At 40.6% G+C, this 22,747-nt stretch overlaps 1 protein-coding gene across 4 annotated transcripts in view; it reads left to right on the forward strand.

Moving 5' to 3' along the window:
* The window catches only part of MARCHF8 (membrane associated ring-CH-type finger 8), a 90,072-nt gene that overhangs the window by 43,534 nt on the left and 23,791 nt on the right, over positions 1-22,747 (forward strand). For 3 of the 4 annotated variants that reach the window (XM_032115688.1, XM_032115691.1, XM_032115690.1), the window contains one exon: positions 22,034-22,084. The exons of the other annotated variant lie outside the window; for it this stretch is intronic. In XM_032115688.1, the coding sequence (XP_031971579.1) occupies positions 22,034-22,084 (51 nt within the window). The remainder of the gene's footprint in view (positions 1-22,033; positions 22,085-22,747) is intronic. 4 annotated transcript variants of the gene reach the window in all.

A 22,747-nucleotide genomic window follows, 5' to 3' on the forward strand; every position in this document is an offset into this window, starting at 1 on the left:
TGCTCTGGAGCTATTTGGTCGTGTATTTGCCCTTCAGCAATGTTTAGAGAACAATCCTGAAGTGAGACGATTGCAGACGCACACAACATCCGAGCTTAAAGCTAACAGAAAGGCATTTCAACACCATTTGTAAATGTTGGCATACAGATGCTTATGACCTTGGACTGAGATATAAAACCATGAATACAAATAGGCCAGTTAAATCTCTCCAAGTCAGACCACCTCTGCACTGGACTCTGCAGAGATTTAGCCACTGTGCCTTTCCTGTGCTTCTGGAGGAGTTTGTGTGAAGCTAGTGAAGGCTGGCAGCTTGAAAGCACTGAGAAAATGGAGGTCAGGAAAGATCCGACAGCAACAATTGCAGACTGGGATTTGGGGAATTCGGTTTTGTTTTGTCATCTTTGTAGTGTCATCCTAGGATACTTTGCATCTCTGCACTATAGGTATTTGAGGCACTAGTGGCATTTCTTTTTTCCAGCTCGCTTCCTGTCATGTACTGTTGTTTTTTGATTTGCTTATTTTTTACTAAGATCTAAATTCAGTTTTTGGAGAGAATCACCTCTTGTTATAGGAGTAGAAAATAATGTTTTCTTGAACTCTTCAGCACTAAATGCATATCTCATGAATGCTGATTAATCCAGGGAACTGACTCAAAGACCCAAAGAGCCCTTACGCTTATGATAACAGGAGTGCTGAAGCTGTCAACAAAGTTAAGACCACAGCTAGAATTGAGAACAAAAGAACTGCTGTACCAGGCTGGACTGAAGCACTGTGGCAGTGTACAACAGGAGGTGTTTAGGGAGTAGTGAAAAAAGAGGCATGTAATTATGTGATATCTCAAATGTAGGCATATCATCACCCATATAATGGTGCCTCCCCAATATACTGGAAGATGGAGCAAATTGATAAAGCTTTTGTGATGAGTGGTTTGACAGAGAATTGTCTCTGTCACATGCAGCACGACCACAAATGTTGTAGCTACCCATTTGTACCTTCTGTATTTTTTAATAATGCTTTGCATGCCGTATGGACTCCTTCACTGTGAGTTATGTCAAAGGACTACAAAGGTTTTGGAAGAGCAGGATTCCTGTCAGCTGCAGTAGAAATGAGTCAGCCTCAATGGGGAAACCCTGCCCCTGCATGACAATCTTAGAAGAGCATCTGGAGAAGGGCAAAAATAGGCAATTGTCAATAGACAGTTCAGTCCGACCTATAAAGCAGAGCTAAACTTTGGTAAGTTACTATTGCATTGAGTTACTGGGGAAAACAAGACACACATTAAAAAAAAATAATAAACTTTTTCTGTATGATCTTTAACATTCATAAATCTGTAAAGAACAGACAATATTTCAGATTAGGCTATTCTTCCCACCTCATTTTTGATGTCTTTTTGTGACTTGCTCTCCTTGCCTTTCATGCCTCTACTTGATGTGTTTTCGACCTTGGGATTTAATTTTTGTTAAATTTCATTTCATCTGGATATGTTGTTTTCACTTACAGTTTCTTTCCACTTGTTGCTAAAGTTACTCGTTTCTTTCTTACTGTTGGGTTTCCTAAAAATACTCTTCTATAATGTGTCTTGTAATCCATATTTCTTTGTAAGCAATGTCCCTTTTCCATGCAGCGCTACAGGCTGGGGGAGGAGTGGCTTGAGAGCTGTTTCACAGAAAAGGATTGGGGGTGCTGGTTGACAGCCAGATGAATGTGAGCCAACAGTGGGTCTAGATGGCCAAGAAGGCCGTTGGCATCTTGGCCTGTATCAAGAATAGTGCGGCCAGCAGGACCAGGGCAGTGATCGTCCCCCTGTACGCAGCACTGGTGAGGCCACACCTCAAGTACTGCCTTCAGTCCTGGGCCACTCACTTCAGAAAGGGCACTGAGGTGCTGGAGTGTGTCCAGAGAAGGGCAACAAGGCTCGTGAAATGTCTAGAAAACTTGTCTTACAGGAATGGCTGAGGCAGCTGGTTTTGTTTAATCTCAAGATGAGGCTTGGGGGGACCTTATTGCCCTCTACAACTGCCTGAAGGGAGGTTGCAGTGAGGTGAGGACTGGTCTTTTCTCCTCTGCCTACAGAGAGGACAAGAGGAAATGACCTGAAGCTGAGATGGGAGATTGAGATTAAATATTAGAAAAAAAATTCTTCACTCTTAAGGTGGTCAGACATTGGAATAGGTTGCCCAGGGATGTGATGGAGTCACCACCCCTGGAGCTGTTTAAGAAGCACCTGGATCTGGTGCTGGGTGATGTGCTTTGGTGGTTTAGGGGTTACAGTGGTTGTGCTGGGTGGATGGCTGGACTTAAATGATTTAAAGGTCTCTTCCAGCCTTGATGATTCTCAGATTCTATGATCTGCCTGCTCTACTTGAATGAAAGACAAGGGCAATGATTGGGAGCTTTCCTGGTGCTACTTTATGATCTTGACTGAAAGCTCACCAAGTAACTGCTAAATGCTTTTTAGTGCTGCTAAATGTATTTGCTTGATGGCTGTTTTAAAGCGTGTGGGAACCTTCTGTGGCTCAGACTGAGATGATCAAGAACAAGCAGTCAAACAATCAATGCCTCTGCCAGTCATCTCAGAAACTACACTTTAGCAGGTCAGATTGGCTAAAGAAAAGTAGGTCTCTGAAGATCTGTGTTGTAAAGTTCCATTGCTTCTCTCAGGAGCAAAACCTGTGAGGTTCATGTCATCTTTTACTCTCACTGAAGTGATTAGTTTTTCACAAGAGAGTTCCACAGTGGGCTCGAAGGAGGTAACAGTTCTTTCTCTCTGCCAGTATCACTTCACAGGCTGTGTAAAGTCTGACTGGGTGCTGCCCTTCTTGAAATGAATTAAAATACCCTTGCCCTGAACTTCATCTCCTGCTTGGCAGGAATTTTTCATTCCTTTGAGTGCTTTCTTCATGAGCCTAGCTGTGAGGAAATCCGAACAGCTCAACTCAAGCCTTTCATCTTACAGCTGGACAAAGCATATCCACCAGTGCTGTTTCTTCCAAGTTGTCTTATTTTGATGTTATCTGTAAACACCAGAAGGGTACTGTAAAGCTGTTCAGAAGTGCTTAAAAACATAGGATGTAGTCCAAAGAGATTATTGGCTTGGAGAAGGTGAGGTTATGTAGAAGAGTATTGCAAGAAGGTGATTTTCCCATTTCTTCACTTAAGCAGTTCAGGGCTGAAAGACTACTTAGATTATTTCCCCAACACACACCCTTACCTCTTGTCTCATCCATTTTTTTTTTCTATTTTGCCTTTTGGCAAAGGACACAATGACTTCAGCCTGTTGGCTAGGTGATAACATCAGACAGTCTTGCCTCTCTGAATGGCAGCCTTATTTGGTGGAAAAAAAAAACACCTTAAATTTCAGTCCCAGTAAAGAAAAAGAAAGTAACAAAAAACCAAACCAACCCCAAACCACTAAAACCCCAACAAAACCATAAAAAAATCCAGAAAAGAAACCAAATCATCATCCTCACCCCTTCACCAAAAAAAAACCCAGAACAACTAAAACACACTGTTAGTTCTTTCCGAGATATAACACGTTCAAAAGCAAAATCTAAGTAGTGGTACTGAAGCAATGAGTATGTTAAAAAAAATGGTAATTTTGTGATCTCTGCATTGACCATTCACATGCATTTGTCCTTCACGTAACTGAAAGAAAAGTTATTAAGATAAAGGTTCCTTGTTTCTTTTAATCTTACTCAACAAAATTTTTTAAGTAATGGTTGAAACGTGTATTTTTTAAGGTTTGCTTCCTCTGTTGCAGTTACCAGGCAGTGCTGCTGACTTGTTTTTATCATGTATTTTGGTGTACTCAGCTTCTGTGACTGAGGATGCATGCTTTTGTCTTACAAATTTTAAGCTAATTTCATAATTTTGAAACTTGAGTAATGGGGGTTTTTTTGTGTATCAGAGCTCACTGAAATTAAATTGTCCTTGTTTAAAAAGTGGTGAACAGTTTGGATTATGTGTACTAGAGCCAGTAATGCTTCAAGTGGCAATTTGGTGACAAACAAGCACATTTCTAGACAGTCCTTAAACTAGGTCCTGGCAAAGACTTTGGAGATGCATTATTATTATTATTATTATTATGGGAATCTGAAACTCTTCAGTGGTAGAATTTGGCTGTTCAAAAGAGAGGGAGTAGCAGGAGACTGTTGGGAGAAGGAAGAAATATCTTTAAAATGTTCTTCCAGAGATTGGTTTCTGCACCTTCTGTTGGGCAGCTGAGTTGCTGCTAACATGGCTTTTTGTGTTTCTCTTGTCTGGGGATCTTTTTTTCTCTTTTTCTAATTTAATGTCAAGTTCCCAGCTTAGCCCAGTGTAACAGGAAGCAATCTCAAAACCAGTCAATTTAAGCTTCCTTATGATGACTGTGATGGTTGGTTGGTCTCCATATTGAGGCATTCTGTGGTTACTCCACACTGTTACTTCTTTCTCTTGATATTAAGTTAATAGTTTAACAGTTTTTACTATTCCATCTGGTTTCTGTTAACTACTAATTTTGTTGTTGTTACTTGTCTTCAGTTTCTCTCTTGCTGTCTAATGGAAAATCAGTGTTTTATGACTCACTGGGGTACTTATTTTATCTCAATTGACAGTCAGTGGTTAATATTAGGATGTTGAAATGTAACAACACTCTTCCCCAAGGAAGTATTTGTCTGTCTCAAAGGGGTCAGATTAGTTTGAAGAACCAAATGTAATACCTTAGGCTATTTGAGGCACCAGCTCTACTTTGAAATCCAGGCTGGGCCATCATGGTTAGAGTAATAATCCCTGTGTTTTCTGTCTGCATTGTTCAGGAACTCTGCTTCTGCTATTTTACTTTTTTTTAATACTTCCCTCTCCCGTAATTGTGGCCCTGCACCCACTCTGGTCTTTGTGAGAGTACTGACTGCATGTTGTTCTCCCTAAAAATATCCCTTGTTTCAAGTGAAATTAGTCTCCTGACTTCTGTTGTCTTCTCATTTCCCAGGTTACAATTACGGGTCAGAGTAGGAGTTGACTTAGTGATCATCCCTGCTGCAGTCTGGTATAGTTATTACAGCTGGACAGAAGCTCTTATATTAAGAGACATGAGCTTAGCTGCAGGCAGCATCCCTGAAACAGCTTTGTGTACAAAGCTTGGGAGCTGCTGCTTTCTAAGGGACAGTGGTTTATAACTGCCCCTGTTGTTTTTCATCAACCTTAAAGTAATGAACTTTGGTGACAAGTCGTTATGACAATACCTCATGATTGCCATATCAGTTTTTCAACTGGAGGCATTGTCACAATCAAAAGACATTTTCTCCATTTTTTTTCTTAATGGCTGCAAGGGTAGGAGAGCTATAAGCCTAAGCTGTACTTTGAAGGCTTATGATTTACCAAAATACCTGTATTTAAATTGCAAACACACTGTAGACAGGCAAAATAAAAAATAAAAAAAAAAAATCTCTGTCCATAAAGCTTATTTTGATTGGCAAACTTTCACTGGCTGTGCAAGGCAGGGAGTTTTGTGTTGGTATTTTGCACCATGGTTTTCATGACATACCTGTGGCATTTCAACAAATTACAACCCTATCAAAGCTCTTAATTAGGCACTGGGCATTTTCTTTTCTGCCAAAAATGCTTCATTAAATGTAAAGAGGAGTTGAGGAGTGGTGCCAGGACCAAGCCAATTTCTCAGTAAGGTTGCCTTCATCTACACAGTGTGGTTTAAAAGTAAGAGGATATCACTCCTAATAAACTGTAAGCAGCAGTGTTATGGATAATGAGAAATGTAGCTCATTACAAGAAGCCATTTCTATAAACCTTTCTTCTGTTTCCCTCAGCTATACTGGAGCAAAGCCCTTTTAGAGGTGAGATTGAGACTATCTCCTGGTTACCTGGCATAAAGTCACGAGCTGTCCTGTGGAGAGGAACAGGCATAGGGCAATATATGTGATAATTCAAGAAAGGTAGTCTTTTTAAGAAACAAACAGAACAGAGGCCAAATTCATATTGAAAAATCAAGCTAGGTAAATGCAGTGATAATCTACCCAAATGCAGATTTTTATCTCGTATTTCAGTCTTTTGATCAAGAAACTGTGTACTCTACAAAATCTTAATAATATTATGGCAGATGACAACTGGAAGAAACTTAGTGGTGGGAGCTGAAGTTCTTCTGTGAAAGGATTTCTGAGATGTAGCAGTTGTAGGATGGATGTTTTAACAGTCTCATTTCTGCAGCCCATTATCTCAAAGTCGAATAAAGTACAACAGGGACAAGAATATTCCTTGGGTGGGTACAGTTGGAAAGGAACTCTGCATTCTCCTTTGCTGTCTGATAATCTTCCCCTAGCCCATGAAAAAGCTTGTGAATCAGGCTCTTCAGTCTAGTTTTTCTTGATGCTTTAAACCATTAATGGTTTCTGCAAATTGTCTGTTGTTAGAAGACCTACATTTTTGATCCCAAATTCAAAAAAGAAATGTAAGAGACATCCTGCCATTAAAAAAACAAAGCAAACAAAAAAAATTTGGGCTAGAGGAGGATTATTTATTTTGTTTTTATGTTCCTCAGTTGTATTGCAGATTATATTGCTTATTACTTGCTCTATCCTCCTTTCCTTTTTTTGCTCTTCTGCTTTTTATTTAAAAGAGTTTTCACTTTGCCATGCCATGCCATGTATCAGCTGCTTTTGATTTGCGAACGCACAAGTAGAAGCCTTCTCACATGTCTGACTCCAGGGAAGATGTTGACATCCTTTTCGCTGAAAGGAAAAGAAGGGTGAATACAGATACATCTGAGATGAAAACAGAGCATCTGCCTGCAATAGCAAGAAGTGTGAATTTAACAAGAAGGAAACATGAGCTCCTGATCAGCAGTGGGAAGAGAATCTGCTCATTGTAACACGAGCGTTTTTGCAAGTTGTCTTCTTCTTTACCGTTTATAGATATGAACCACTTTTACCTGTCAGCACTTTTCAGAGGTGATCTCTGACTCTGTCCCATTCTTTTCAGCTGAGCTTTGGGAAGGTTTGGTGTCCAAGGCCATAAAGGTCTGACTACAGAAAGTGCACCTCCTAGTTCCTCAGCCCTTGCTCAGCCTAACCTTTCTTCTTTGTTGTTGTCTGTGGTACGAATGAAGTCAACTACCTTGTCATTAAAATTGAGGTGACACTTGAAGGATTTCAAGTCACTTTTGAGAGTGTTTCTATGACTTAATTTACTGTAGCCCTTGATTTGACCCCGTCTAGTGCAGATTCTTTCTATTAAATGAAAACAAAATGTAGTTTGTCAGGTTTTTGTTTTAATATATATGTATATATGTATATATGTCTATATATGCATTTGAATGTATTTGACATAAATACGCTTGGTAGTCTTTTTACTCCAGTAAAACCTTCAGTTTTTATGCCGGTATCCATTCCTCTTAGTGCCTTGTGTTGATTGCTGTAGTCATCTTTAAATTTTCTTGTATTGGATTTTAAGATTTCTGATTCAATTCTAGCCTTTTGCCATGTGTTGTATTGCTTAGCTGTACACAGCCTTGCTCCTGAATTATCTTCTTTCTTGAAAGCATCAATTGATTTTGGCACAGTATTCTGATTTTTAATTACATCCAGACAGAATGTTCCAGTCATTCTAGGACCTCCAGTATTTGTAACGTTTGTATAGTGGGATTAACCCCATATCTTTCAGGGAATAAAGCCGTCATATCTATAATTATTTTTTAGAAGGGTATGTTAAACTGGAAGCCAAATCTAATACTCCACCTTTGAGGAGTGTTAGTTGGCAGAGAAATAGAATCCTTCTGGATTTAAAAATTATTGCAGTCCTTTTTTCTAAAGCTTACAGGAACTCCCCTTTGTACCTGGGATTAGATTTTATGCAGCTTTCTATCCATTCTAGATTCTTGATATGGAAGTCACCCTCCTTTGTATAACATCGCAAATTCCATTTCTTGCGTTGAATTTAAATATATTTCCAAGTTATTGCAGTGGTGGGGAAGGATACAGAAAAAGATAATATAGACACCAGCAGAAAGACAGGAGAAAAGGGCTGGTTCATATGGGAAGAGCAGTATCTTAAGAAGAATCAAGGGTGATAAAAGGCACAAGGAGACAGAAAGCGCAGGTGTAATGCGAGTTAAGATGGTGCTGGGGACAGTGGTGGTGGCTGAAGGTGCACTTGATGTGGTCACTGGTTCATTTCCTGTTCTCCTCACTGTATCTCTGCTGCTGAAGCAATGCTTACTTATAGGCAATGTTTATGTGTGGGCTTTGCTGGTTTCACCCTGTCACTTTGGGAAGCAGCTCCTGTTTTTTAATATCCATAAGTCTTTAGTCTCGCACCAAAACATGTCCCTCCTGAAATGTAATTCTCTGTACTTCAGTTACACTGCTATGTTCCAGTTATGCCCATGTGCTTGGGAGCACAGGCAGCAGGGTTTCTGAGTGTGCCAAAGGCTGGAAAAACTTAAATATCCAAGCACCTAGAGGAAGCCTAACTTTTTTGGAAGTGCCTGTAGATTCCTTATGCTGTGGGGCCTCACTTGCAACACAAAAAACCCCAACACCACAAAACAAACTGAAAAAATCCCCAAAATAAAACAAATTAGGTATCTTTGAACATTTATCAGTTGTTTGCATCACCCTCAGTTTGCTTGTCCCCACGTACAGGAATGAGGACCTTGTGGAGCACCTTCTGCACGCTCATGGACCACATGCTTAGAGAGTTAGAGGTCATTATGCAGCCAGGGAACTGCAATGATAATTTGAGATGAAATTTACAAGTGGTGGGGACAAATAGAAAAGTTTCAGGGGCAAAGTGAGATTGGTAGAGTGACATACATCATTCTGAATTGAAGGAAGCAGTTACTAAGAAGTAGTCAGCATTTTGGCAGGTGGTGGGCTCTGGGAGGCAGCTCTTAAAGCAGATCCCAAAGTCTGATACTCCCTGTGAAAATCAATGCCCTGACAAGATCCAGCTTGGAGATTCACATTCTACAACCAAGAAGAATGGAAGGGAGGGCTCTTGTCTCGCTCATGTTCTCCTTGCTTTGGCGTGGCTTTGCTGCACAGGAAACTCGTCCTCTGCAAACCACACACACAGTTTGGCCACGTGCCTGTAACAGGACACGGCTGCTGGCTGTGACATGGCGCAACACCGCGTACAACAGTAGTACAAACGGGTGAATTTCAATCAGGGCAGCATAATTTCCTTGTGCCTCAGGTTTCTTGTCTGCCGAGTAACTGCCAGGTTTGCCTACTTCAGGATACTGATATCAAACTCCAGGCGTGTGTTTTGCAAGAGGCTGTAAATTGCAAACTGGCCTCATCGTGTCTCTGTTACAGGTATCATCTTGTTCTTATTTTAAGCTGCTGTCTAGTGCTGTTCAACACTGAACGAGTGCAGTATTTCCTCTGGAGAGGGAATACGGTTTTGGAGGAAAGGTGCTGTATAAGAAGGCACGTGCACTGTGCACCAAAGTTTCAATCCTGTAGTACAGCCTAATTTGTGGTGATAATGTGGGTGTTACCTAAATACTTTAATGTATTAAGAGAGCTTCTTCCGATTTTACATCCTCTTTTTGATGTCATTCATTCTGTCACTTTGGGTACTAGCAGCAGATAGTGTTAAGGAACTTCTCAAGCAAAATACTCATTTTTCTGAGCATCTGCATAGAAAATTGGCCACTTGTTCCTTCGAATTTTTGCTTTTGTTATTTACCTCTCTGTTATGCTACTTTGTTCTTAGCTGCAGAATAAGGCTGCCTATTTCACTACTTTGAGATTCTAAAGTTTGGAGTTCTAAGTGACTGGAAGAGGTTTGTCCCAGCTAGTTTTCAGCGGAGACAAGAGGTTTTCTTCACTTCCACACATTAAACAAGGGAAGCCTACAGGGAGTGTGTCTAAAGACTCCAAGACTTTTTCCAGAGCTGATATTTAAATATTCCTATCTCCCTGTTTGGAGGATTATTAAAAATTGAACTGTAAAGGTAATAGGAAACTGTCATAACTGCTGGGTGAACGGTTATCTTTTGATCAGTTGTAAATGCTTACTCTTTACAAGCACTCATCCTTCCTGCATTTTCCTTTGGGTTGATTCCCATTGTCCATGACCCTTGTTTTGTTGCAGGAATCCCTGCTCACCAGTCTCAGGTCTTGCCTGATCTAAGGAATTATTTCATCTCACCTATGAATTTCCTCCTGGATGCCTGTGAAAACACAGTGACATTTGTGACTTTCTCAAAGCACAGCGCATCTGTGTAAGGAATGGTGAAAGGGAAACAGAGTTTAAATGCAAAAGATGTCTAAATGTATCTAACCTATAGCTTTTCCTTGCAAATTCACATCTATCTCACTCATGTTTGGTAACTGTCTGTATTGAAACACAAAACTGTGAATTTTACATATGGGGGAGTCTGAATGTGGGCCACAATGTTCTGGTTTGAGTCTTCGTGCATTTAAGTCTCTGTATTTCAGAGCACAGTCCAGTTGTTCGTGCAGGTTCCATCCTTATCCTATGGGACTGTCTGATCAGTCCCACTGCCTGCACTTGCAAGATGCAGCTCAGCAGCATCTAATCCTTCCCCCTGCACTCCCGCCTTTTCCCAGAGTGCGTGTTGTGCCAAATCATCTGTTTTATCTTTTAGACAATGCTTTGCTTTTTTTTTTTTTTTTCCTTGCTGGCTGCCTTCTGAAGGGCCCCTTTAAAATCCAATGGAGAATTTTGACTTTTTGTAATGTTCAGATAAACAATATTGCTTGCTTGGGATTTGGCTTTTAAGAAAAATGGATTTCCAAAGCAGTAGTTACTTTTCTTCAATCACCAGAAGATATTTCAGCAGTCGTTTCAAATGAAGTATGGTACTTACGTTTAGGGGTAGTTTTATTTTTTGTATTTTCACAACTAAGAGGAGTCAGAAATAGGTTTGGGGCAGGGGGTGTGTGGACTGAGAAGCTTCAGTTTCAGATCAGAACTTTTTTGTAAAAGGATCAGTAAGCACGTGGTCGGTGGGATGCTCTAGGTGAAAAAGCTTGCAAACTGAGGATCCTGTCCCCTAAGGGAATCGTCTCTGCTGGATTCTAGTACCAGTGGTGAAGCTGCTCTTTCGTTGCTTTAGCTTTTCACTCAATTACAGGTGTAAAGCCTAAGAGAAAAAAGCCTCCCTTACAGTTCTGACTATATATGTTTGCAGCAGGCATATGAAAATGCTTTTAATTATTTAGTGGTTCTTTGTGGTGTCTTAGAAATTACTTCAAAAAATACAAAATTATGTATTTTAATAATATGTATTATTTTGTAAACCAGCTGCAGATCTCACAGATAGCCAGTGTGATTTCTGCAGATAATGAATGTGTAGAGCAGTGAGCATAGAAAAGATGGAAACTGAGCTTTTAAAATCTAGCTTTGATGGCGGTCAATTTAAAGACAATTAAACAAAAGTCAAATTGTACAAGTTAATACACTTTTCCTGAAAACTTTGATGCAATTTCCTGTGACAAAAAAAAGGCCTCACTCAAAGCTTTAGATAAATAAAGAGCAGGAGATTTAATGTGAATATGAGACTTATTTATAACCCTTTCCCCTTGGGAAATAAACTTTACAAAATGCTGTGTCAGCGCAGGAATGCAGCACTGTCCCCAGTAGGTCAGCCTGCACACTCCACAGCTGCAGTTCATTTTCTGTTTCATAGGAATAAATGAGTGAGGCAGAGGAACCCAAAGAAGTGAATTGCTTAATACTACTTGCATAATATCAGTACTTTTGAGCTGATGCATGTGTGTTTCCATAAAAAACTCTGAGACCAAGCAGGATTTTACTGGAACTGGAGCATGAGAGGTGCAGAAAGAGAATGAGTAAATGTCTTCAGTTAAGTGGAAAAGCTTCTGTTTCAATAGGCTAATGGCCCAGAGATTTTATTTTTGCAGAAAATGCAGGCGTTCCTGGGACTGTGGTGGTAAATTTAGTTCTTACACAGCTGCTGGCATTCGGCTCATTCAGACACACAGAAAGCTCAGCCCTCCTCATTAGACAGCGCGTGCGCTGAGTTTCCCAAGTGGGTGAAGAGCAGTGCTCTCCTGGAAGGCCTCTTCAGCTGGTACGTTTTGTTAGTCTCCCATCTGATTGCCTCAGACAGTCTTCCGCTGTCTTCCAGGTTTTTAGTTTTGAGGCTGCCCACATGGAGCATCCCCTTTTCAGCTACAGGCACCATTCTCTGTATTCACACCACCTGCTCAAAAAACATCTCTTTTTTTCTTTTCCTTTTGCTGTGTGTTGGCCTGCAGGTTGATGGCCCTGCTGTGCTGGGTCATCCCTGCTTAATTTAGCCAACACGGCTCCATTGGCTTCAGTGTTGCACAGTGTAAGGACTGCAAAGCTGTCCCTTCCTGCACAGGCGTTCTTTAAGATGTCTTCCTGCTTCTCCCAGCAGAATGTGTAGCAAATGTAGATTTCCATGTCCAAAGGCAAACACGTTTTTCTAGCGGATTTTTAGTGCAATTTTTTTATCTCTGTTTCTCATACTTTAACATAAATTATTGTTTTTAAACTACCTACTACCACTTGTAGTTACTGAAATACTTTTTTCCAGTCAGGATGTTGGTAATGGCTCAGTCAGAGTCTTTGAGCCAGCAGTGTGCCCAGGTGGCCAAGAAGTACATGTAGAGTGTGTTAAATCCTGTGTGCTTTTGCAGCCTCTAGCACTGTGTCACAGAGTTTTTTAGTCAGTGAGAAATGGCCATCTTGAGTCACTGTTGTTCACACACAACTGTAAGCAAACAAAATGATCCTGACAGACAGATGTGTGAAAGCAAAAGAAATCATACTTTGGCTTCTGCAGCTCTGAATTTTTACAGGAAGCCCGGAAATTCACAATTGCAGAAAATGTCCTGCTGAGCCAGGCTGTGGGAGGGTGTGGTTAACAATGGTGTCGGAGGCTGGGGATGTAGCCAGGTGTTTCAAAGCACTGTCTTACCAGTTGTGCTTGCCATGTGCTGGTACTGTAGCAGTGCAATGACTTTAAATGTTCACAGCACCAAACAGTGCAGAACACCAGTGGGTGCCCACGAAGGATGCTGTACCCAGGAGTGTCTTCTCCCTAGTCCCAGGCAGCCCTCTCTGGACTCAAATTAGTTGGCTGCATCCCGTAGCATCAGGTGAAGCCCTGTGTGAGACCAACCGTGCTGTCTTGACAAAATGGTATAAAATGCACTTGGGTTATTGGTGAGGGTAGCCTGTAACATCTCAAGAGTTTTTTGCCTTTGTTTCTGGTATCAGCGTTTGAGTTTTGGGGAAAGAGAGGGTAGTTGGCTGTGTATGTGCTTTCCCTAGCTTTGCAGGGGTTTTTTTCGGGTGGAGCAGGGAGGTGGGATGTTTTAGTTAAAAAGCTTAAAAGTATGTAAATGTGGGCATTCACATGTGCATGTTCTTTAAATTACTTGGGAGTATATAGTCAGTCAACATGTCTGAAATTTCCTGGATAATTAGTCAGAAACTCTGAACTTTTAATAAAAAAATTTATTAGCACATTTATGCTTTAAAAGATTCTCATTCTGCAGTTCAAATGCACTATCTTTTAAATGAAAAGTATTTTTCCTTTAGGTGTGAATCATCTTTTTTCCCTGAGCAGTGTTTTCTTTAAAGATGGCTGAATATGTTGCTTTTCTTAGACACTATTTTTAGTGAGTTCTCTGAACTTACAAACAAATGTTAGAAATGTAATGAGCTTAAAACTCTCCAGAACCTCACAGGTTAGAGTCTTATAAGGATCTCACTCTAACCAGTGTTTGGCTCAGTAAGTTTAATGGCATCTGTAGGCCCTAGCTGATAATTTACCTAAATTTCTGTGATCATTCAGCACCAAGTTTAGTTTGAAATGCTCCAGGCAGAATATTTTGCTGACTGCACTAATTAAAATGCAGAGGTAAAATTTCAGGAAAAAGTAAGCTGGTCTGTACTGATTAGGTATTGCTAAATAGGTATAATATCTAGAAGTGCTCTTTCAAGAATTCTTTTGTCATGTGCTTTTAGCCATACTGTATTAAATGTTAACAAAAATACCCTGAACACTTTCTCAGCATCATCTGGGAAGTGACTTCTCTAATTTCTCTAGGGAGTATTGTTTGCCCTTATGGTCCATGCAGTCAGAAATAGGTTAATAAGCAATCATCTTACATTAAGATGTAAAGGGAGGAAAAGAAGGTCAAATCCTGGAGCAATATAGAAACAACTTGAAGTATTAAGCTTACTTTGGGCAATACACAGTTTTCTAGTGTTGTTCTGAATCTGCTTCTAGATTCAGGAGGCTTTTGTAACCTTGGCCAAGAGATAAATCGGTAATTGACTGTTTTAGCAGTATATTTTGGTGGTATGAGTTGAAAATGAGAGCAGCTTTGTGGACCATGTTAGATGAGCAGAGGCAGTGATCCAGGCCCTGTTTCAGGCCTGAGTTGCAGCCACTGCCCTGCCTGAGGAGCAGGTGCCAAAACGTGTCCTGATCATGCAGCAAGCATTGCACCTGCAGGGTCCTGCAGACACTGGGAAAGGCCAGCTCTTCTGAGAGGCCCTCCAGGCTGCAGGCTTCCTCTGTCTGCTGGCAGCTTGAGAAATTCCTCCAGTTGCGTAGAGGGTTTTGTAATCTGTGAATGTTTAAAATAGTCAATTGATTTGGCATATTGACGTGTTTAGTGTACCATGAAAATTCCAGCAGTTGCATTAAATGCAATTACTTGACTAAAGAAAGAATGTTATTCCTTTTAATGCATTTGTAATTGCAGACTTCCTCAGTGCCAGTCTTTCTTTCTATTGTTTAATACACAAAATTGTTTGAAATGGTATTTGCACTGTAAGCTTAATGTGTACTGCTTCCATTATCAAGAAAGGTGTATATTTTTGGATCATGTCTTTTGTAGTTCATATAATTTGTTCCCTGAGGGAAGGATTCATTGTTATGAGTTGCATCACATAAAGACGTGCGTTGATTTTAGGCAGGTTGTCTGGCAACAGTGAGGTAGGAACATCCGTAAAACATGTTGGGTGCCAAACTTTGTAGTCTACTTTCTTTCTTTGAAATGGGGCACATGGCATGTGCATGTAAAAAGTGTGCAAATTGATATAATTTTAGTGAGATGTACCAGACCAGATGGTCTTGTACAGAAATAAAAATTTGGCTTTCCAGGTGAGGTGGTCTTTGGTCATCAAGAGAAAAGCTTTTATATATTCTTCTAGCTCAGATGGTTAAAGAAGGAAGATGGAGGTCAGATGTCCCTTTTGAAATGGCAGCTGGAGATGCAGGTTATGCATGATACGAAGCACTTTGCAGAATCTTTGAAAGCAAAGCAAAGCAATGCAAAATGCAGAAAAGTGGTACATTGAACAAAGCCGTGGAGAAGAGGGCCTTTTTGAAGAGAATGCTCTTCTCCCCTTACCCACCGTTTGGCTGGAGTCAAGAAAGAATACAAGCATTGTATCTCTCTTGAAGTCCTAGGACCAAACTAGCAAAGCCAGGCACAGGGCAGTGCACAACAAGTAACCGTATCTGTTACATGTAGGACCTGTGTGCCTGAAAAGTTTGTGTCATGTTTGACGCGTCCATGTAAGTTCTGAGAGCTGCTCCCAAGGCAGGAGAGAGATGGAGCGCATTGTGTTTCTGTCCACACTGGGGTGCAGACGTGGACAAGTGATTCTTACTTAACTTTGACATTCTGCTGTGTTTGCCTTGCTCTTTGAACGTCTTCTCAGTTCTATATTTTATTTGTGACGTGCCAGCCTCCTTGACCTCCCTCCCCAAACCACCGAGGGGCGTGGCTTGTTCTTTGAATTCCTAAGTTCCTTGAACTTTGCCATTGAAGCCACTTGGTCTGTTGTCTTTTCCTTTTGTTGGTCAGTCTTTTCTGTTAAAGCCATATGATCTCATGATTTTGTTTCTGTTGTTGATGTTTTCAGGCACAGCTGTAAGTTCAGCACCTGGAATAAAGCTTGTTAATTCTCCTATGTTTTACTTTTAGGCTTATCTTTTGCTTTCAGGTTGTTTTTCTGAGTTGGTCTCCCACTATGTGAAGTGGCTTAATGTGAATATGAATAAACAAGTTAAGTCTCTGAGTAATCCACAGTGAATTTGCTATAGATTGTCCACTATGATAGATCTAAAATCTTGTATTGGTTTTCTGCACTTAGTCGTGGATTGCTGGTCACAGGGAATCGAGTGGCCTTGTCCAAGAACAGAAGGTGCTGGACTAGATGCAAGGGGCATGATTTGGATTCCTATTTCAGTATTTATCCTGTGTCTCCAGAAAGGCAAAAAAAGGAAATAGATGATGATTTCCATCACCCTGTTGCTTTCAAGTGTCAAGTAAATACTGCACAAGTATTTTCAAGTTAATACTGCACAAGAGCAGAGATGCAAGGCATAGATGCCATTAATGTTTTTTGACTAGGTGCATTATGGCATTATTCTTCATTTCATTACTCTTCTAGCTGTGTGCAAAAGTCATTGATGAACCTTGATGATATTTATTGCTTTTCCACAATGACCTGGTGACTGCCAAAGAAATAAAGGTCATATTCAGTTGTTAAGATGCAAAGTACCATTTCCTACTGATGTAATTAAGTGTCATGTTCTGTCAGTGATGAGATCTAGTGCTTACAAAGCTTCTGTAGTTTAACAATCCACTGGTTTTGACAGATGAAGGAAATAATTGCAAAGTGTTCTCCCATTTCTTTCCTCTCCTTCTGTCCACTTCAGACAATTAAGTGCACTTGCCAATATTATCAGCAGCAATTCCTCCCCCCAGACTAAAAGCTTTGTTCTTTTTAATATCTACTGTTCAGGTATAGGGTTGCAGAGCAAGATTTGCAAAAATTCTTGGAAGAAGTTGTCAGGAAATTTGACACAGTCATGAAACCTGAAACAATACCTGGGTGTGCACGACTGCATGTTTGTGGAACAGTGATGCATTCATGCTTTGGTCATAGGACTCAACGAAAGAATGGAGTTTCATTTCTGATTTGCTGCTTTGTCCTGTAAGGATCCAGTACTTAGTACTTCAGCACCTCACCATTTCAAGCAGTGCCATTCTGTGTTCCATTCTGTAATTCTCATCAGATCTAAGAAGGAGAATTGCTGTATGAATCGGAGCAGTTGTTACTTATTCATTCCCTTCTGCAAAGTTTTTTATTAAGGAAAGCAATCATTCACCCAGAAGACTTTGTTGAAATAGTGCCCGTGACATTCATTGTTGATAATAGTATGTGATTTTGCTAGATATCGATCTCATGCTTAATCTGTCATTGTAAAATGCAATTGTAATGCACAAAATGAAATTAAAATGCCTTTCAGAGTCCACCTAGAAAACCTCAATTTGGCAGTTCTCTAGCCAGTCTGACCTGGTTTGTTTCTGCATCTCTTTTGAGCTGAGACATTAGTGCTTGCCTTGTAGGGATTTCTGTCTGGGGCATTGCAGTAACACCGTCCTCAAAATAAAGTCTCTGTTCTTTGTTACTGAGTTTTTAGATGGAGAACGCCTATCTTCAGATGAAGCTCTTAACCCATGTTATCATGTAAGATAATGTAACACAGAAATTGTATTGCAAAATGAGGAATGTAGTGCCCTATCAGGTCACTGGTGTGTTAAAGAATTAAGACTTCAGGAAGCAAGCCTTTGCTGGGTTCACACAGAGCCATTGGTGTCTCGAGGGCAAAGGAGTACCATCCTCTGGTGCCCTCTGTCCTCCTTTCCCAGATGGAAAGAGAATAAAAATCGTCTTGCTAAGCCATTGAGATCTGGCTTGTAGTTTCTTCTGCAGGTCTTTGAGCAGAGATAAAGATGGGTTTAGTATTAACCATACTTGGGACTGGACTTAGGTGTCTAGTCACAGATGTAGCCAGAAGGCAGTTGTACAAGCTATGAAACTGCTTCCTCTGTTGTCTTCTATTTACGTGCCGTAATGACTGGAAACCAAAGTGTTGAAAACACAAAACCAAATAATTTTACTGATTATTTTTTACCTTTCATCTGGAAAAGATATCTAAGTTGTATTTCTTTAGGGTGCCCGCTTGCTGATGCTGCAGTAAGTCTACAGCTAAGTTTGGGGAAAGGTCAGTTTGATACACTGGTGTTTTAAGTGGACAAGAGCAGCTATGGCTGCTCTGGCTCTCATGGTAGGAACTGGTGTATTGGGGTTCACAGGAATTCTGGGTTTGGCTGTATGAGTTGTGCTTAGTGTTGTGTTTAGTGGAAAATGGATACATTAGGGTAGGGAAGCAAGGGTAAAATAACTTGAGTATCTGAAAGGCTGAGGTAAAAGGAAGGACAGAAGGGAGTTACCATCTTCTAGATATCTGAACTGAAAAGGGAGAGGTGTCATGCAACTGGGGAATGGTGGCAGAAGGGAAAATGAACCAGCAAGATGGAGAAGGCAAGGTGTAGAGCCCTGCAGAAAAGCAGATGTGAGCTGAAGCAACTGCTGAAGAAAGAAGGCAGCTCTGTCACTTACTGTTGGGAGCACATTCAAGGGGAAGGTAGAAAGAGAAAGGAAAGCTGGGAGGAAGATTCTGGCAATTGCAAGCAAGTGCATCCAGAGGACTGCGTAGAAATTTTTCTGATTTTCAGTCATTTTTCTAGAGCCACTCTAGCTGCTGGGGGCCTTAGAGCAGCAACTGCCAGTGAATTGCTCAGGAGAAGTGGCAAGTTGCACTTTTAGTTGTTTCCTATCTAGGGATTTGTTTGTTTGCTTGTTTTTTAAACACCTGCCAGGTGGTTCTAGTTGAGGAGGATGGCTTCAAAAGGCAGGATTCCCATTATCCCATACAGAAAGACTGAATTGCTAAAGGAGAGTGACACTAACTGGTGATAATTGTCGGTCCTTGTTGGCAGATGTTGCATTTGTCTTGATCTTTCATTCAAGTGCAAAGACGAATGCTTTTGCAGGAGGGGAGGAGAGCTTGTTTGGAGCTGTAATTGCCAACCAGAATATGTCTTACTGTGCAGTGGGACCATATTAGAAATAGTCTCTGAAGGTTTTTATTTGTTGGGAGTGGTAGTACCATGAAAGCAGCTTTAGCCTTGCCACTCCCATGTCTGTGTTAATTTGTGAATAATCCTAAAAAGTCCCAGGATGAATGTACTGGTGATGGATATAGAGTGAAAAGTGAGCTTTGTTTGTTTGCCTTTTAAATAATTTTTGTCCGTTTAATGTTTCTGTTCCTCAGTAATTCCTCAGCCTACTATTAAAATCGACCTGTAGTGATTTTCCGGTTGATGTTATGGATGTACCTGCTTTGTGTGGCTAAGAAACAGAGATGTTAAAAAGCACTTAGGTGCTTAGGAGTCCATTAGGAATATCACAGGTTCCTAAATATATGTGTGTATGCACTCTGTAGCCCTTCAGGGAGTATTTTCAAGACTGCTTTTTTTGTTTTAAAATGGTCACTCTTTCAATAACAAAATCAATTGTTTGCAGTCATCTACTGACTGAAACCTCTGATATGTACGTTTCCAACAGCAGATGAATAAAGATAATATGTGCATCTGTCTCTTGGAGGCTCCTGGCATCTATCAGATAAAATCAGTTCTGGGAGCAGAGGCAGACAGACAAGCTTCTGTGGCAGCAGCTGAAAGTCTGTTTACTCTGCATCATCTCCTGTGTTGTGCAAATACAGGTCTTGTCTTCCAGCCTGTCGTGCTTACTGAATTTTAGCACATCCTTTTCAACACAGGTGCCTGTGTAAGTTCAGTCATTCTCCCTTGCAGGCGTCTTCATCAGCTAGACAGGAGTTTTTGAGGGGCATTGAGTTAACATGAAGAAAGCTCTGCTCTGTTTCGTTTCATCCTTGTCTTTGACACCTCGGGCTGGATTTGAGACTGTCACCTGTGTTGCTTCAGGGAGACTTCTCGCCCAAGGGTCTCACTCTTCACTATCATTTTCCCTTGTCCCATGTAGCTGTGTCCTGTTTGCTTCCCACGCATCCCTAGAAGGCCAGGCACAGCCTGCTTCCCCCACACCTCACACATATGCAGTGACAAGTCTTTGTGCTTGCCAGCTTGGTTGGTCTCTTTTCGTCATAGCTTGAGAACATGTTCCTGCCCCCTTTTTTCTTCTCCTGTCCTTCTGTAGCTTCAATGAACTTTTTTTTTTTGCCCTGTTGCTACGGTTACCACTGCCTTTGATGAAATCAGCGAGGCTTTCCCTTATGATTGGAGCCAATTCTTAGCCATACGGGTTCTGGCAGTAGTCCGGTCCAACATTAGTCTTTGCATAAGCATTATGTCCATATTTTTGAGGGTCTTTGTGTGTTTGTTTCTGTTCCAGGAATACTGTTATCTATGTAACAAAAGCTCACAGTCATCTCAAAAATCAAACTCAGCCTTGCAGTATACAAATCTGGCATTCTGATATTTGCTGACTTTTATTTTGGCCATCGGTCAAAACTGACATGTGGTGTTGCCTAACCACTTTTCCCCTTTTCTTCTGAAATACTATTTTACTGTCTCCTGAATACTCAGATTCCTACATACAGGAAATTTCAGAGCACTGTATTTGCTTCCTCATGTTTTTAATGGAGGAAATGCAATTCTTACCTGTCATCTGGCGTAGTGCCCAGGACCGCGTTTAGAGGCAGCTGATGGTGTAAGGAAGACACCCTGCTTTTGTAAGCACATGCTAAAGTTCTATGCCTTGGCTTCTCTTTTCTCATCAAAAGGCTTTGAAGTTGCTGTGGGGCATGCACTATAGGAAGAAGTATCTGGGAGCACAGGGGTGTCAAAGTATGGGTGTAGCCTCTGAATGCTCAGCCAGCCAGACTGACTTAATGTGGGCTTTAGTCACTGAAGGGTCACTTGAATTGTAGCAAACCATAGGCAGGAGGTCTGAGACCAGTGTGCTGGTCTAGGAGTAACAACATTTGCCTGTTTGACAGGGAAATTGTTGTGTCCCTGTTTGTTATATATGTAGGACTTCTGATCTCAAGCTCTGTCTGATCAGTCACTGCCAAGAAGACTAGAAGACAGTGCTGTCAGTCAAAGTGTCTCTGTTAGGTTAAATTCTCTTCAGGAATAAATGAAAGTGAAAGAGTTTGTTTCCTAAAATCCCAAGAAAAAAGATGCACTTCTAGAAGCCCTTACGTAGCTTAGAGCCTTGGGAAAAATACTAACTTTGCCCTTTTGTCAGAGGGTTTAAATCTCAAACCAATTGCATCCCATCTTTACAAATGTAGAGGAATGTAGATCTGTAACTGAATGTTATTACTTGCTCTGTTTGTAGTATTTGTTTAGGAAAAAAAAAGTTTCTTTGGATTTTATTCAGAAAAGTTTTTGCAAAGGAGTTTCTTGGCACTTCCAAGTGAAGCAACTGTGTCAGTTACGGTAAACTTACGTTCAGAATCCAGGTATCCTTAAAGGGTGAAATATCTTGCTGAAACCTACAGTTTATGTTCAAAGGAGATAAGATTGTCATCCTTATGAGTCAGGGTCTGCACACTGGAAAGTGAATAACAGATCCAGTCATTGCTAATTTCAGTTTTGAGAATTGCAGCTTCCACATTTCCATCTTGTATGATATTCCCAGTTTAATTCCGAGTTCTGTAGTATAAAGAAGTTCCTCAGTAATTCTGCCCTGTATCCTGAAGAGACATGCATGTGGTTATTCATGATTGTTTCCAGTCATCACTGCGATCTTTTCATTTTTCATTAAGCAGCAGCTTTCAGCTTTAGTGGTTGGATGTTTGCCTTTAAATGTAGATGAAGCAGGTCTTCATGGTACTGAGAAGTATCCTTTCCAAAATAGATGCCATCTGAGTAAAGGGCTTTACACTACCCTCAGAGAAAAGAAATAATTGCTTTAGCATTTCTCAGTTTGTATATGTGTTGCCTATGTGATTTTCTGCAAGGTAATTGCTTGTTAAACAAACAAAGCAATTCAGTGATTATTGTAAATCAGGCTGATGTTAATAGAAGCAGCATCCTTAATAGCCCCAGCTGTAAGACTTTCTCCATGGAATTTGGTTTCTAATGCCAGCTTTTAAATATTTTCATAACTGTGACTTGTTGCTGCAGTGATCCTGTTCTTGCTCTTTCAGAATGAGAAGGCTTTGGGGCATTCCGTGAGCCGCTCTAGTAACATCTCAAAGGTATGTTGCTTGATATAACTCTCTTTAATAAACTTGGGGATACTGGGATTTCATTCATTTCAAAATTGGGGTGATACATGTGATGATGTGACCAGTATAAAAATGCTTTTTATGCCTGACTGTCATTGATAGTCACTCCTGAAACATTAGAACTCTGGTGTTCTGCAGAGTCTCTTTACAGGTCAAATGAAATGGAAGCTACAGTAGGTTTTCTCTTTCACACTGTCAGCCTCCTTAGCTTGATAGGAGCAAGATAGATGACAGATGCCTGAGATCTTATCTGGAAGGGAAACTGGCTCCAAAAACCGGCTCCAATGTTGTTTTGTAAGATATGTATAGCCGTGCATCCCATAATATGTATAGGATATGTGGTTATGTGTTATTCTATTGTTACTTCGACACATGGCACTTTTAGTGCCATGAACTTGTTACCAGGACATGACTATGTAAGTATTTTTAAATGTTTGATTTTATAGACCCTGGTCATGTAAGAGAAGATGCTCCACCCATTCTAGTCACTCTTCAGCATAGGCAATGGGCACATCAGAAGCATAATCGCTTTGTTACGCCATTAGGAAAAAGGTATCTTCTATCCAAGATAATTATTGCAATACATACCCTACTTCTGCATTGCAAATAAGATATTTTATAAGCTGTAAGCCT

This window comes from Corvus moneduloides, chromosome 8 (genome assembly GCF_009650955.1).
Source record: "Corvus moneduloides isolate bCorMon1 chromosome 8, bCorMon1.pri, whole genome shotgun sequence".
Taxonomy (NCBI): Eukaryota; Metazoa; Chordata; class Aves; order Passeriformes; family Corvidae; genus Corvus; species Corvus moneduloides.